This window comes from Limulus polyphemus, unplaced genomic scaffold, assembly GCF_000517525.1.
Source record: "Limulus polyphemus unplaced genomic scaffold, Limulus_polyphemus-2.1.2 Scaffold5023, whole genome shotgun sequence".
NCBI classification, from domain to species: Eukaryota; Metazoa; Arthropoda; class Merostomata; order Xiphosura; family Limulidae; genus Limulus; species Limulus polyphemus.
Window position 1 is genome coordinate 10673 of NW_013670633.1, and position 15819 is coordinate 26491.

At 31.8% G+C, this 15819-nt stretch overlaps 1 protein-coding gene across 2 annotated transcripts in view; it reads left to right on the forward strand.

The window, feature by feature from the left end:
- LOC106472015 (protein unc-13 homolog B-like) overlaps positions 1–15429 on the forward strand; it is a 25788-nt gene extending 10359 nt beyond the window's left edge. Inside the window, exons 4-8 of one of the 2 annotated variants that reach the window (XM_022400620.1) lie at positions 5012–5225; positions 5723–5821; positions 8144–8303; positions 13242–13556; positions 14548–15428. In XM_022400620.1, the coding sequence (XP_022256328.1) occupies positions 5012–5225; positions 5723–5821; positions 8144–8303; positions 13242–13542 (774 nt within the window). In that variant the 3' untranslated portion in view covers positions 13543–13556; positions 14548–15428. Of the gene's footprint in view, positions 1–5011; positions 5226–5722; positions 5822–8143; positions 8304–13241 lie in introns of both variants that reach the window. The other variant, XM_022400618.1, reaches the window with a different exon arrangement.
- Positions 15430–15819: the final 390 nt, after the last annotated feature.

Genomic DNA, 15819 nt, shown 5'->3' on the forward strand with positions numbered 1-15819 from the left:
ATAGGAGTATGAAAAAGGGCATTTCCTCAAAAATAGTAAGTTTGCTGCTGTTTGAAGTTAAGCACAAAGCTACATAATGGGTTATCTGTGCTCTGCCCACCACGGGTATTGAAACCCAGTTTCTAGCATTGTAAGTCCGCAGACATACTGTTGTGCCAGTGGGGGAGGGGGGCAAATAGTAGGTGAATAGCATCTATCCTTGAGCTTAACTCTGGTATAAAGGACTGCTCTATGACTTGTCAAATGGAGCAAAGATATTTTTAGATTCTTGTGTTTCGATTTTCTTATTGGTCGGTCATATAGAAAAGATTAATTGTATTAATACAGGTTTAGCATTTTCACATAGATTCATTTCTGAATTGAAAGATTCAAGACTGATTGTAGCAGTCTCATTGTTTGTTATATCTCTTAACCTACTGATTGTATATGTATTTTTCTTTTCAGTAAATCATCTACATTAGTATCCAGCTACCTTTCGAGTATAGTTTATTCCACTTTTAACTTCCAAACAATCAATACACTGGTCCTCTGACTGTATGATCAACCATTCTTCTGTCTTCTCAGTCAATTAAAATGTTTATTTTTACTTGAACTTCACACTGAGTTTTATATCTTTTTTTTTCTACCTACGACAAATTGTCTTTTTACATACTAGGTCCTTGAATCTCAAGTTATAGCAGAAGTCGGGTGACTGTATGATAGGTTTTTCCTTGAATTGCTGCATATAACCATGATAAATATATTTAAAAAACTGCCTATTTACCTTCTGTTGCCATATCTTGTACTTATATCTCATACAAGTTAAATCCATTACTTTTCAATGCATTTTAACTTTATAATATAATAATTCCTATCCAGAGCTTAATACAATTTTCTTCTCTTATTTCTAATATATGCTTATGATTTTAATTGAAACTATTATAGACTATAACGCTTAAAAATTCGAAAATTGTTTAAAAGAAAAGATTCTTAGACAAAGAAAAATTAAAACTCTTAGAGAAAGTAACATTGGATGCATCATTTGTCAAGATTGAAGAGACACCAATCCATTGTTTACAATAAAGTTAAATAATGAATAATGCATCACTTTTAAAAAGATACGGTTAAAGTATTCATCAGTCATAAACAAATTATTATTTTAAAGTATCAAGATTAGTGTGTGTATGTGTAATTAGCTTACTTCATTGAAAATTGACCATTGACTAAAGGTCTAAAGCTATGGTAATCATCTTGAAAAAGTTTAGACCATTAATTAAAACACAAAATTTATTATATTCTCTTCTGTAAAATGTCTGAATTATTTTCTAAATCATTAAAATTAATTCTCTTGTGCTATGTATAAGCTTTCTTGTTTTAATGTAGAATTTTTTTAAAATTTGAAATTAATCAGTTATTCTAAGTAGTGTAATTTTCACATAACATGTAGATCAAAAAGTTATTAAGATGCTTTCATTTTAGCTTTCTTTATTCTTTGTCATTCCCTTGAGATAACATCTGGTATGCCTGTAGGAAGTATCGCTGTAAAGTTGCACCTTGTATGTAATAGTAGATAGCAGTTTTCTCTATTGGTTGATCAGGTGGTATCTTGAAGTTATAACTTCCCTAATGTTTCAGCGGGATTGAGAACAGTTACATAAGTGGCACTCTTATCTTGAGAGGTAGTATTATAGAACTTGGTCTATCATGCTGTGATATTTTAGTTAGTTTTCTTTCTCAAGCTGAAGCTCTCAGATTTTAAAGTAGGTAGGAAGGAGAAAATTTTGGTGCTATGACCACAGGATATTTATTACAGAGCCTTTGTTTTCTGCTAATGTATTTATTGCCTTTTACTCCTTCTCTTATGTAATTTAAGTTTAAAAGGCTTAGTTCTTGAAGAAAAACATTTTCCATGAGTTAAAAGACTTACAACCAAGAGGAAGAATGGAAACAACTGAAATGTCTGAACACATTGGAGGAGGCTTGTTAGTTCAACACTTTAGACCTGATATCTGGATACTGGTAAGTCAAGCTGGATGACAATAGTAAACCTAAGAATGCTTTTAGTATGAGAGATGGTTTTTATAAGCTTTGTCTCATGCCTTTTGGCCTACGAAATGCACCTTCCACTTTCATGAAGCTAATGAAGCTTAATATTTGGTTGCTTATTCGAGTGGGTAATTAAAATAGGTAGCCTTGAAACCGAAACCAGGAAACTATGCATTTATATGCAGAAGAGGAATTTTTCAGTCATATTAGGTAGAGAAAGGATATCCACAGATCCTGCTAAAATAGCAGTTATATGAGATTGGACTCAACCTGTAACCAAGCAGTTTTATTGTTTTTATGCAATGCTACTGATGGTTTGTGGCTAACATTGCAAGATCACCACGTCATTATCAAATCTCACTAAAAATAAGACACATTTTAGAAGGAGTGATGAATTTGGGCTAGCACATCAATCTCAGCTAAGGACTAAAGCTGAGTCTGTGAGTTTTTGTTAGATACTGAAGCTAGTGATAGTGGAATCAGAATGGTGTTATCACTTTAGAACGGAGTATAAAATATAATCATGTATACAAGTCACACGAGACCACAGCTTCAGAATGGAAATACTGTAATGATGAAGAAAGAACTGCAGCTTTCATAAAACAATATCAACACTACCTGTATTGGTTTTCAAATGAGACCCAAAACTCGAGAGCTTTCGAATAGTTTACTATTCTTCTTCGGGAGAATGAAGAAGAATAGTGAACTATTTGAAAGTGCTTGAGTTTTGGGTCTTGTTTGAAAACCATTACAACTTTTGCATGTGATCCTGTGTGCTAACTTCTTAATCAGAACACTACCTGTATGGTAGAAAGTTCACTATTCAGCTGAATGCTTAAATGGTTGATGAACTTTAAACATCAAAAGGGGATGATTGCACAATTGGATAATGGCATTTCAGGAGGATGAGTTAGTCATACAGCATTTTCTGGGCCTGTAACACAGAAATGATGAATGGTGAAACTCTGTCCATTTGATGAATGTCCCAACCCTGGATGCTGTGTGAAAGTTGAAACCATTTTTTTTCCATAGTGATAACAAGGCATACAGTAATAGATCCCATTAGTATGTGGATGCCACAAAATTTCAGGAGCTCCAGGAAGAGCAACTGAAGGACCAGAGTTAGCATGACCAGAGTTAGCATGGTAAAGCCCAACCAGCTTAGATTGAGGAATGTAGTATTGACACATAGTCTATGGCACTTATACAAACAGTTACAAGTGCAAGGTGTTGTACTGTGCCATTTTTAGAAACTACTGATCTCTGGCTCTTAACCTGTATTGCAGCTAGTTGTCCCTATAGCTTTATGGCACTAGATTCATAACTCAGAGGCTAGAAAGTGCCAATATGTAATCTGCACTAATGTTCCCATTCTGTGGTGATTATACTGGCTGCATTTGTGTCAAGACAGTGTATGTCATCCATAGAAAAAGCCAGCCTAAAGAGGGTAAACTCTAGCAGTGAATTGTTGATGCTCCTCTGTAAGGAATAGCCATGGATATCTCTGGAAGTAACATACCCATGGAATCATCTACTTCATGAAGTGACCTGAAGCTTATTTGTTGGTTGATACATCAACACAGTCCATAGCTAATGCACTGGCAGAGCACTGGATAGTCTGGTTTGAAGCATCAGAAAAGATCCATAGAGATCAGGGAGCTAATTTCAACAGCCAACTATTCTCTGTGTTAGGTGTGGTAAAGATACACCCTTTGCCTTATCACCTCAGTTTGGTGGTTTAGTAGAATAAAGAATATAGAGTGTCAAGCATATTCTCATCAAGTTTGTTAATCCCAACCATACATGATGATAGTATATTGTGCACTGGACATTGCACAATGTTGACAAGAGTATGTGGAGCGGTTAATGCCTGTGTTGATTGACATACACGAGTTTACTCATCAACAGCTAGGAAAGGATGTCATTTGACAGGATGACATATAATAAAAACAATGAAGGAATAGCTGTAACAGTATGGATATGGGGTGTGGTTTTGGTACATACATCATGCTCTGATAAGTCGGTCTATTATTGTATGAATCACAACAATCAAGAGACATACAAAAGCATGTATCGCATGTAAATCAGCTGCATTCATACATTTCCAAAAAACTTGTGCCTGTGAGTCAGCAGAGGAGACCACAAGTCATAGGAAGATGAGAGTGTGCCTTGGAAAACCAAAATCCAGTAGAGGAGGAAAGAGGAAGTGCCAGATCTGGAGGTGAAACAGCTCTGACAATCAGTCGAGTTGCTCCCACCAACCTCTTGATTCATAAGGCTGGAGTTAACCATTATTACCAGCAGCTAGGCAAGTCATTTGGTTGAAAAAGCAACAACTGAAAGGAAGTAGTGCTTCTTGCTTTTCAAGCTATCAAGTGATGTTCACTGTATAATATATGACATCTGGTGCTAGAAGATGTAAAGCTTAGTGCAGTATGTACAACTGAAGATGGCTAGGATTTCAAAACGTTAGCTGAAATGATGTTGCAACCCTTGTTCTATAAGATATCAGGTGTTATTGTATGGTACATAAAATATATGGTGGTATTATATGTCAAATTCTGTAATGCTATGTTCTCAAGATGTATGCATCCCTTATGTTACATAGAAAGATAAGGATGTTATAACCTTGAGTTAACACCTGACTAACCAACAGAGAAAACTCCTGTCTACTTTAATACACTTAATTTCATACAACCATACCCTCATGGGTGTTAACTCAAGGGAATGACAAAGGCAGCTAGAGCAAAAGCATTTAAAAAAAATTTGTAATCAAGTGTTTCATGAAAACTGCACATACCTGAAATAACTTACTAATTTTGAAACATACTATGATAAAACAAGGTATAAAATACATTGGTATGGCTGCATACCACAGAGTTAATGGTTAATGTTTAACTCATCAATAAACTAAATATATTCAAATTTTAAATTATCATATTTAGTAAATTGAAATAATTGATAATAAATGTTTATTTATATATAGGAAGTTGAGAAGAATCTAACACCTAAACAGTGTGCTGTATTAGATGTGGCCTTGGATACCATTAAACAGTATTTCTATGCTAATGGTAATGGGTTGAAGAAGGCATTTTTGGACAAAAGTACTGAACTGCAGTCATTACGTTATGCCTTGTCACTGTACACACAGACAACAGACACTCTTATAAAGACATTTGTCAGTACTCAGACAAAACAAGGTAAGGTGTTTCACCCAAACTTCTGATTATGAATCAGACAACTCTCAAAACTTAAACATTTTAACACTTCAATGTCATTCTTTACCAAGACTACTGAAACTCTGATTATGGTTTAGAAACAAACATTTAAGTTCATGTCATTGCAAACATATGCTACTAGATATCTTATAAAGGCAATTTTTGTACTGTATCTGCCATTATAATTCATATTTAGAATCACATGTTGCTAACGGTATAATCTAGCTATTTGTTACAACTATTGTCAGAATAAGCCATTTGAAGACACATATTTTTCTCATAGATTCCTGACAGAGTAACATAAACATTTTTGTATCCAGACCAAATATTTTAAGATATAATGAAAAGTGTGTCATTGCATATATAAATTACTGGCATCCTAAGAAGTGCCTTTATTCATACTTGAATGAAAAATACTTCTTCAGAGTGATAACTGACAAAAGTTTTTAGTGATTCTGAGTTTTCCTGTTGTTCTTTAGAGAATCCAGCCACAGAAGAAGGAAGTGTTGGTGAGGTTTCTGTTCAAGTGGACCTCTTCACTCACCCTGGTACTGGAGAGCACAAAATTACCATTAAAGGTAGCTAAAAATTGCATTTCTACTGTTTAAAAGCTATTTTTTTTACATATATCCAAACATTTTGATAAAGCTTTATTCTTAAATTTTCCATATAGGTCCATATTTGTAACTTACCTATTCATACTTATGAAATGTTTTGCACAAACTTAACCTGCCCAAACATAATTTTAATCATACCTGCCCATATGTACAAAACAATTTAAAAAAATTTACATTAGTTTGAAAAAAAAACTACTGTCTTCATTATTACCAATGATTAAAAATAGTTTTGGAATAATCAAATATTATTTTAAACTAGAATATCAAAATTCTGTTTTTAGAAGCACTTTGACTCATTCCTTTCTCTCTGTTTAAAATGGAGCTAATGTAGAATAAAGTAAGAATTTTGCTTGATGCATGTCTTTCCCATAAAATGATATGTTAAGTAATAAAAAGATAAAATATATATCCAAATACTTTAGTTAAATGATGAAATATTTCTGAAACAGAATACCTTGTATTTAAGATTTCTTCTGCATTACAAGAAAAATATAACTTTATGCAATTAACAATCACAAAAGAAAAGTTCTACAGAACCATCGAAACTATAAAAAAATTCCACGAAGTAAAAAGATGAGAAGTGGTTCTGTGTGCCAATATGGTATTTTCACTCTACGTTTAATTCAACTAATAATAGCCTCAACTATAAAATTTGTAATGTATAGTCATGTATTGTAGTTCTTACCAATTAAATTTGTAACTGTCCTGTAAAAAAAAATTTTGAAACTTCAGCTTATCTCATGCTATGGAGACCCTGTTGATTTTACTTTCATGTGTTTATTTATAACATTTAACACAGAGAAAACTAAAAATGTTTCATTATTTAACATCACTATTTCACCATACAGTCATATTATTATTAAAGCTTATCTCCAAGATGTGTGCTACATACAATGAAACTTTTAGTATGAAAGTTGACATTTGGATTGAACTTGGTCACCCACCACCTATAGTTTACATTAGTTCAGTTTTATCTTTAACATTTCAGAGTTGAAACCAGTATGCTTCATATGGCTTTACTTTTGTGGCTACAGAAAATGATGAAGTCTCTTTAACAATAATATAATTATGAATGATCATCTATAATAACTCAAACTGAACTTAGTTGAACAAGTTCATATACAAAATTTTTCAGATAGATTCTTTTAATTCACTCTGAAACTCTTCAAAGTTAGAAGGTGGATTAACATTATCTGTCTTGATGATCTTGCTATTTCATCTCTGGGCTTTTTGTAAGAAAATTCAATAGAATACACTTCCAGAACAAGTTGAACAGGTTCCCAAAGAAGACCTAACGTTTGCTTTAGTCAGATATGTTTGCATTCATATTGACTGTATAAACATGAAATATGTTCATCCAACTTTATTTATATTTCTTTCATCCTATATCAATGCAATATCAAATTTTTTGATCAACCACTCTTCAGTCGATATTTCCAGCAATAAAGTGTTTTTATTTCCATACCAAACTTCATCACCATGTCTTGTCTCTTTCAGTCCACTTGCAAAAAACCACCACACTTATTCTTCCATGTACTAAATCCTCAAACCTCTAGTTTTTGTGGAAATCAGCATGTGACTATGTATGAGGTTAAATAGGACACTTTGATCAAAAACTGAAAAAGACATTCCATAGCCTCTTTGAGTTTTGTAAATGTTTCTCTTTGCACTTCATTGTACTCCCTAAAATCACTTGAGAAATAATTTCAGGATTCATATGCTTCTCTTGGTATCTATCATATCTTTTGATTTACTATTCTATCATTTTATATAAATATCAAAATATCAATGAAATTATCATATATGACACAACTATACAGAATCTTTTAAAGCTAGGATGAAGAATAATCCACGTGAAACAACCAGTGTATAACTTTTAAAAAAAATGAGGTAAATTGCAACAGCCCTTTGCTGTCAGAAACCAAATGGACTGAGGTAAATAATAAACAGGTTATAATATGTATGTAGGAAAGAAAACATTTTGATATTTATATATGACGATGGGATAGTAAATAAAACAGTTTTATATTTAAAGTTAATTCGTTTTCAAGCAATACAATATTTCTTCATCCTAAATATCCTCAACTATAATTATAGTTGAGAAAATTAAGTGTTTTGCTCGAACATACAAGTTTTGATCATGTTGTTTTAATGTAGGACAGATTGCACAAATTAATAAAAAATACTTTCATACAAAAGTTAAAGTTATTTTCATATGGTTTCCAGCAAAACTGTACTTTATTTTTCCACATAACACTATTAATTATAAAAACTTGTTTTCAGTGGTTGCAGCAAATGACTTACGCTGGCCAAATACCAGTATGTTTCGACCTTTTGTGGAGGTTAATCTGATTGGTCCTAACTTGAGCAACAAGAAAAGGAAACATGCTACAAAATCAAAAAACAATAACTGGTCTCCAAAATACAACGAAACTTTCCACTTGTAAGTATGTGTTTCATGTTCCTAAACTGTCAACAGTTGATGAAACAAGTGCTTGATGAAAACAATAGTTATTCTTTACTATTATTTAACTCAGTTATTAGTCAGACTTTTAATAAGAATTAAGTGCAAAAGCAAACAAGATAGACTTGAACTTGAAGATTAGCTGATTACTTTCTTTCTGAGTGTATGAAACAACATTGATTCTTTCACACATTTCCTAATTAAAAATCTCCATTCTCAAATTTTTTAGAGATTACATGAAACAAATTATGTAGAAGGAACATGACTCATAAGGTCACTTAGTAGCTTTAAAATAATTAGTGTTGGATGATGATAATGCCATCTTAACTTTACATATCATTAGTAAATTGGTGATCCAGTTTAAAAGTGGTGTAATGTTCTTAGATTCACTGATTTTCTTTAAAGTAATTGCCACAAATTCTTTGACTTCCACCAATTCTGGAGCCAAAAAAAGATGCAAAATGCACAAAACATATACAAACAACAATCTAAGTTGTTTCTGTGAATTGTTTGGCACCTTTACTGAAAATCTTTCAGTGTTTTTTAAAGCAAATCAATAATCTTATATCGTTCTCCAAGATCATCATCATCGAGACTGAGGAAACATGGCATTATATATTAATAACAGAAATGCCATTGTTCTCAAGCAAGCACTATCCATGCTTCAAAACAAGGGATTGTGTCCTTGACACATTACCGGACTTGCCAGTGAAAAAGTTCACTGTTTATTTATATACATTATATACTGCATTACAGGAAAATTTCATATTAAATTATACTTTCGAAAATTTTATACTAAATAAGGAGGTGTGTATGAAAAATGTAGTATTCTTGCATATCACACCATTAATGGTCAATTATGTATTTGACTAGCCTTATCTTTTCCCACTCATGGTAGTTTCACATAATAAAAAAATTAGTATACCAAATGAAGAAACAAAACTACAGTGTATACAACAGTTAAAATATTATTAGATAAAAGATATGTTTCTGGGGTATGAAAAGGGTTTCTATAGTCTTTAGCCAACTTATTTTTATTTGCATAAAGTAATATAATGAAAACTCTTATAAATTTAACATTGTTAGTCAACCCTGAGATAAAGAAGTTTGTCTGCCAACCAGAGTATAATATCCACTTAAATGTAGGCCCCAATAAATTTTAGGGACTTTCTATTGTGAAAATTTTGTATATAAAGAATATCACCTCAAACAAAAATACATTAAGATTTCTTATTCATATACTAGCTACTATATTTTTTAATTTACTCATGTATAACTATGCAGCTATTAGAAGCTAATCCATAAATATGCATACTGCCATGAATTTCAAGCCATTCTTTGGAATGAATAGATAAATTTGAGAATTTTGTGTACATTAATTCAATGTGGGGGGATTACACATTATTGCATTTATCTCATTACACGTTATTTACAAAGTAATATTTGTCTGTATTTACAACCTATTATGCAAAGAATGATCATTGCATAATTAGATTTGATGTTTACTACATACTAATATACAATAAGATGATACTAGATTTATCATTGGTTAATTAGGATAATGAGTTTAAAAAATTGATGTGGGTTAGATTTGGGAAACTTTTAAGAATAAATTGCTTTTACTTCAAGATAGGCATGTTCTTATTCCTAAAAAGATTAAAGGGATAACAGAGAAGATTAAACCTAATTGACTTACTAAAGACATCAGAGATAATATTAGGAAATCCAAAAGGGTTTATGAGAAACAGCTGGATGATAATGTCAAAACCAACAGCAAGGTGTTTTTAAGCATGTTAAATGTAAGCAAGTTGCTAGAATGGAGATCGAGCTCTTAAAGGATGCTGTTTGCATGTTCCTTGTTAAAGACTGTGAGATGGCTGAGTTTTTAAACATTTCTTCTCATCTGTTTTTACAAGAGAGGATGTTAATAATATTCCTGACCCTAAGAATTCAGTAGGAAATATTGGTGTTAGTAGAGAAATATGAGTGATTAAAACAGATAAAGCACCAGGATCATACAAGGATTTTAAAGGACATCAAAGAACAAATATGAGAACCTCTCTCTTTCATTTTGGTAGATCAAAAGATAAAGGTCAGATACTGGGACTGGAGAATTGTTAATGTTATTCCTGTTTTTAAAGGAAGAAATAAGAGTTGCCTTTAAAATATTATTCAAACTATTCTTACTTTTGTAATGGGAAAAAATTCTAGAAAGTCTGACAAAAGAAGCTTTGCACAATCAGTTAGTGAAGTGTGATATTGGAAAAGAGAATCAACATGGATTCACTAAGTGGAGATCTCCCCTTACTTATTCAATATTTATTTTCAAGGATGTTAATTGTTATCTGGATGATGGAAAGGATACGGACTTGATGTACTTAGGTTTTCAAAATGCTTTTGACAATTATATCATTTTTGGATTATAGTGTTGTATGTTTAGTTAACCTTTGAGTATTCTGCTCAGTTAGAGGAGATTCAGCCAAGATACCGATTATGAAGTAATCTTAAATCTCTAAATAACTGAACCATGTTGTTGAATTGATAGTGAGATTGGACACAAAGTGAAATATGAAATGCATATTCCTTTATTACCACTAATGTGAAACACAATGTGTTTACTTGCTTTTATGGAACGATGGACTATCACTTTTACTGGATTCTCTCATTAAGCTTCATTTCCTTGAAGGTCATGTTCCAGACTGACTAAATCCAATGTTATTTACTTTTGAAGAAATGTTACATTTACCCAGGGTTACAAGTGCTACCCTTGTGACTGGTAATTCCCATTCCAACAAAGATGAGGCTGTAAACTCTAGATGTCACTTGAAATACCATTGAAGAATACTACATCTGCATGCAGTATTGCAGCAGTATCCCCTCCAAGCAAAACAAGTATTATCTACTGAAGAATAACAAAGGTACAATCAATCAAGCCATTAAGGAAGTGCTCACTTGGAATACTGTGTTAATCAAGTTCTTAATAACAGTGCTTAAAAAATGATGATCTACATTTAGCCATCTAATTAAGTACAGGTTCAAGGGTGGGCCCAGCCTTTAACATTGACTGCTGCACTAATTTGGATTTAGGAGCTTACAAGGGGAGAGTATCCCATTGAATTTTTTTTTTCTGTGGTCTGAAATCAGTTTAGAAGGGACTCCCCTAAAGAAAAATTCAAAAACTTGAATATTATTTTAACCATGTAAATTATATTTCAGTATAAACAAAAGTTAAATGAGATTACTTACGCATACTAAGATGATTCACTGGCAATACTGCACTCATTTTTATACTTTTTTAACATTGGGTTTCTTGAAATGAGATTCCTAAAATCCTTAATGTAATATAAATTTAAATGGGCAAATTATCAGGATAACCCACACACCCTCAATATAATCACCTTTTGGGCACCATCAGATCTGATACTGAGTCCATTACACTTTATAAACTGCAAAAGTCTATCTACATTCATATAAGTTACTGTATCACTCTCTGTGAAACTCAAAAGCTCACCTTTCACCTCAAATTAATCTGAAGGTATTTGTAAAATTGGTGGAATTATTAAAGATTTATACAATTCCAGCAAATAATATTTATGATGGAGGATATTTTGTAAGTTTTCCCATATGTAGCCTAGGCCATGATCTTCTTCTTCTTGTTCAATGCTTGCATTCAGAATCTAGACAGAAAAAAAAATCACACAAGCTTCTCAAAAAATGGGTTTGAAATAAAAAATTACTGTACATTGGTCAATGTGCATGTGTGTAAATCTGTGTTTGAGGTTTGTGGTCTGTCTTTATGATCAGCTGCTTATTCTAACTGAAAACATCTTATATATATAGTTATTATTCATACTAAATTTGCTAATGTTTTATCTACTTATTGACACATTGTACTAGAACATCTACCATAACTTCTTTGTAACCTTGATGATCATATGACCCATTTTTGTACTATTTGTAATTGTTTTACATTCTGGTTTGTTATTGTATTAAATATTGCCCACACCTTATTTCATATCTTTACTTGTTATCAGTCAGTGTCAGTTTTTTATAGGGCTGTGATTCGTTACAGTAGGTGTCTGTGACTTGTTGGCAATAAATTTCAACAACGAACAGACAGCACAAAATTCACTTGTTTTAAAATATTATATATTCAAAACAAGTCAAACGTATGTACAAAATTCATTACACTATTGGTTATCACAGTTGTATCCAAAGCTTCAGATAATTATCTCCTTTTCATCAAAGCCCACACAGGTGAGTTCAATTACTTTAGAATACCCTTTGACAAGGCAAATTATTCTCCTCTGTTTCTGTTATTACAATACAAACTGTGAAAATCACTTTAGAAATCACCCATTACGGCTAAACTCACGTGTAGTCTGTCTTCACTTTTTCTTTCACTTTCACTAACTTACTTGCTTAAATTTGTCACTTATATATATATATATATATATATATATATTGCCCAACTGAGGCCTAGAACTTTCTACAAACTATGAGACATTATGATGTAACAATACTCACTTACAGCAATGAGAAAAATTCAGAGGGTTTGAGTAACATGGCGCCAATTTACAACAATTTAACTATACAACAAATGAATCGTAAACAGATACATAGTCAAAACTGCAATAAATTATTACTTCTAAAAATAATAAATTTAACAGTCGCACTTTATAACTATCTAAGTCATAACTCCCATATTAAATTTAAATGAAACAGTTTGTTTATCTTTTACTTCTTTACTTTCTTTTTGTGCTCTCTCAGTGACTTGTCTTATTTGCTTCTATGAATTTATGATAATTGATAGCAGACTGACATTTTTAAACATGAATTATAAGATATAATAATACAGAAATTTAAAAATTCTAAAAGTTTTTTGATAAGTCTAGTCCTATAAAACATTTTTGACAGCATTATTGGAAATGAAGAGGAGCCCTCATCTTTTGAACTGCACATTTGTGTGAAAGATTACTGCTTCGCTCGTGAAGACAGGTTGGTGGGTGTGGCTGTCATGCAGATGCGAGACATAATAGAACGAGGAAGCTGTGCATGTTGGCTCACTTTGGCTAGACGAGTTTACTTGGACGAAACAGGGTGGACCATCTTGAGAATACTGTCACAGCGAACTAATGATGAAGTAGCCAGGGAGTTCGTCAAACTAAAGTCTGAAATTCGAAATGATGAAAACTTGCAACAAACACTGAAGAACTGAACAACTAATAACTGGTAACTGGAATAGTTGAGGTTCATCTTCATTTACACACACAAGTTAAAGTTTATATCACTATGCCATGGCTACAGTTACTATATCAGGTTTTCTCAATTTAGCTTCTACATTAACTATATTTTAAGTTTCATATCAAGAAATTTTAGGTTAAATTTTTATACTAAAGTTTGTACCATAATTTTGAGATTAAAACTGAGCTTTTTGTTAAGCTTCTATTTACATGTACACTAAAAATTGAGTATTTATTTCCCTTGAACCATGATTTTAACACTAAAATTGAGCTTCTACATTATCTATATACTCAGAATTGAATTTTAATTTCACTTGAACCATGGCTTTGAAACTAAACCAAAACTTCCATTTGAGTTTCTACATCAACTAATTTTAAATTAAGGCCATAATGACACTAAAACACAGATTCTGGTTCGTGCTTTATATCATCTCTAGATGTTCTTGTTTCATATCATATATATACCATGGTGTTAATAATATAGTAATGCTTTCAGTGAGGTTTAGATTCACTTAAACATCTTATATTGGAATATCACATCACCTTGAAACTCTCATCAAAACTAAAGCATAGGTTCTGGTATAGGCTCTAAGTTACTTACACCCTTTTGTTTCATATCTCCAAGACCATGGTGTTGATACTGTGGTATAGCTTTCATTGTAGGTTCTACATTGCCTAAAAATGGCATTGAGTCTGAAGCAGAGCTTCCAAGTTTGCTCATTCAGTATGTTTGGAGGTGTAGTTTAAAGGGGTAAAAATGCTAGATAGATAGATAAAGTAATAACCTTTTTCATGCATTTATATTTTTGTCAGAGGATGAAGTACAGTGTGTAAAGATATCAAAGTTGCTCCTTGTGAATAATGTGGAAATATTCCATATCTAGTTTTCTCATGTACTGCATATCTGCTGTAGTATGTGTTTTTTGAGATGTTGCATATACCTGAAAGTCACTCTCTAGTATAGGTCTTCATTATTGCAGGTCTCCTGCACGCTGTGAATATCTGAGAGCTGAAAGTCTATTTTTTATAACAAAGTACCTTGTTCTAGTGATGTAAAAGGAACTATTCAAGAATGTAAAACCCAGTCACCACACTGATCTGTTTGTGCCAACCAGAACTCCCTAACCCTCTCTATTTAATAGTCTCTACTTTTCTTAAAATTAACTATAGTCAAGCAGCTTAAAAGTCTATATTTTTCTTCTCAAGTCCACATCCCTTGAAAGTTAAGTGTGTGAGTTTATTGTATAATTATCTCAGGTTTCAAGCACATCTGAATAATGCTAAATAATAAGTTGTATTTGATATTTTCTAGATTTGAGCCTTTTAATATAATTATTATTGCAAGTGGGTACGTGAAATGTACATAAGTATTCTTGAAATTTGCTGGTAATAACTGTTTATAATACCGTAATAAAAGATTGATTCTAACAATGGTAATATTTGTTGTAAATAGAAAGAGTCAGAATGTACTAACATTCAAACGCATATCAAGAAGATATATAAATGGTTCCAATATGGACAAAGTTGAATGTTACAGATTGTTGATTATTTAAAATATCTGTTTTCACAACTTGGTAACATTTATTAATCTTTGAATAGAAGCACAGTTCTCCTTTCTGTAATTATGTCACAAGTAGTGGTGTTGTGTAATACTGGATTAAGGATAACTGTTATTTCAAATGTTAGTATTCTTAGTTAATCTATATTTTTAAAAGTTACATTTTGCTTGTTCTTTATTTATAATTTATCCTTTTTCTATAAATGTTGCACAATAAAATGTTTTTCTCAATGGTTCTTATTGGTTTGTGGATGATGCAGAAGTATTATAATATAAAACAATAATTTTTAAGAGAAAATGCAAAGATATCAGTTTTTAATTATACAGCCATTTGATTAACAAGATTTACCTAACAAAAAACTCTTTTATATATATGACAAAAACAAAAGTATTATGAAATATATAAAACAGGTTAGTGTAATGTTCCTTTTATTGTCTGGATTTTTATTTTCATAATTAATTCACATTACATTTGAGGATGAGAAATTTTTTTAAAGTAATAAAAAAAACAGTCAAATTAAGGTCAAAGATTGACCAGAAAAATTTAAACTTAAACACATTAACCTCATAGATATTACTGATTAATTACAGTTTTTCACTCTTACTGCTAATCCATTGTTTCTGTGTCACCTCCAATTGAGCAGTGAAAAAAATTCCCAAATCCAGTATCAATTTATACTTGCACTTTATCAGT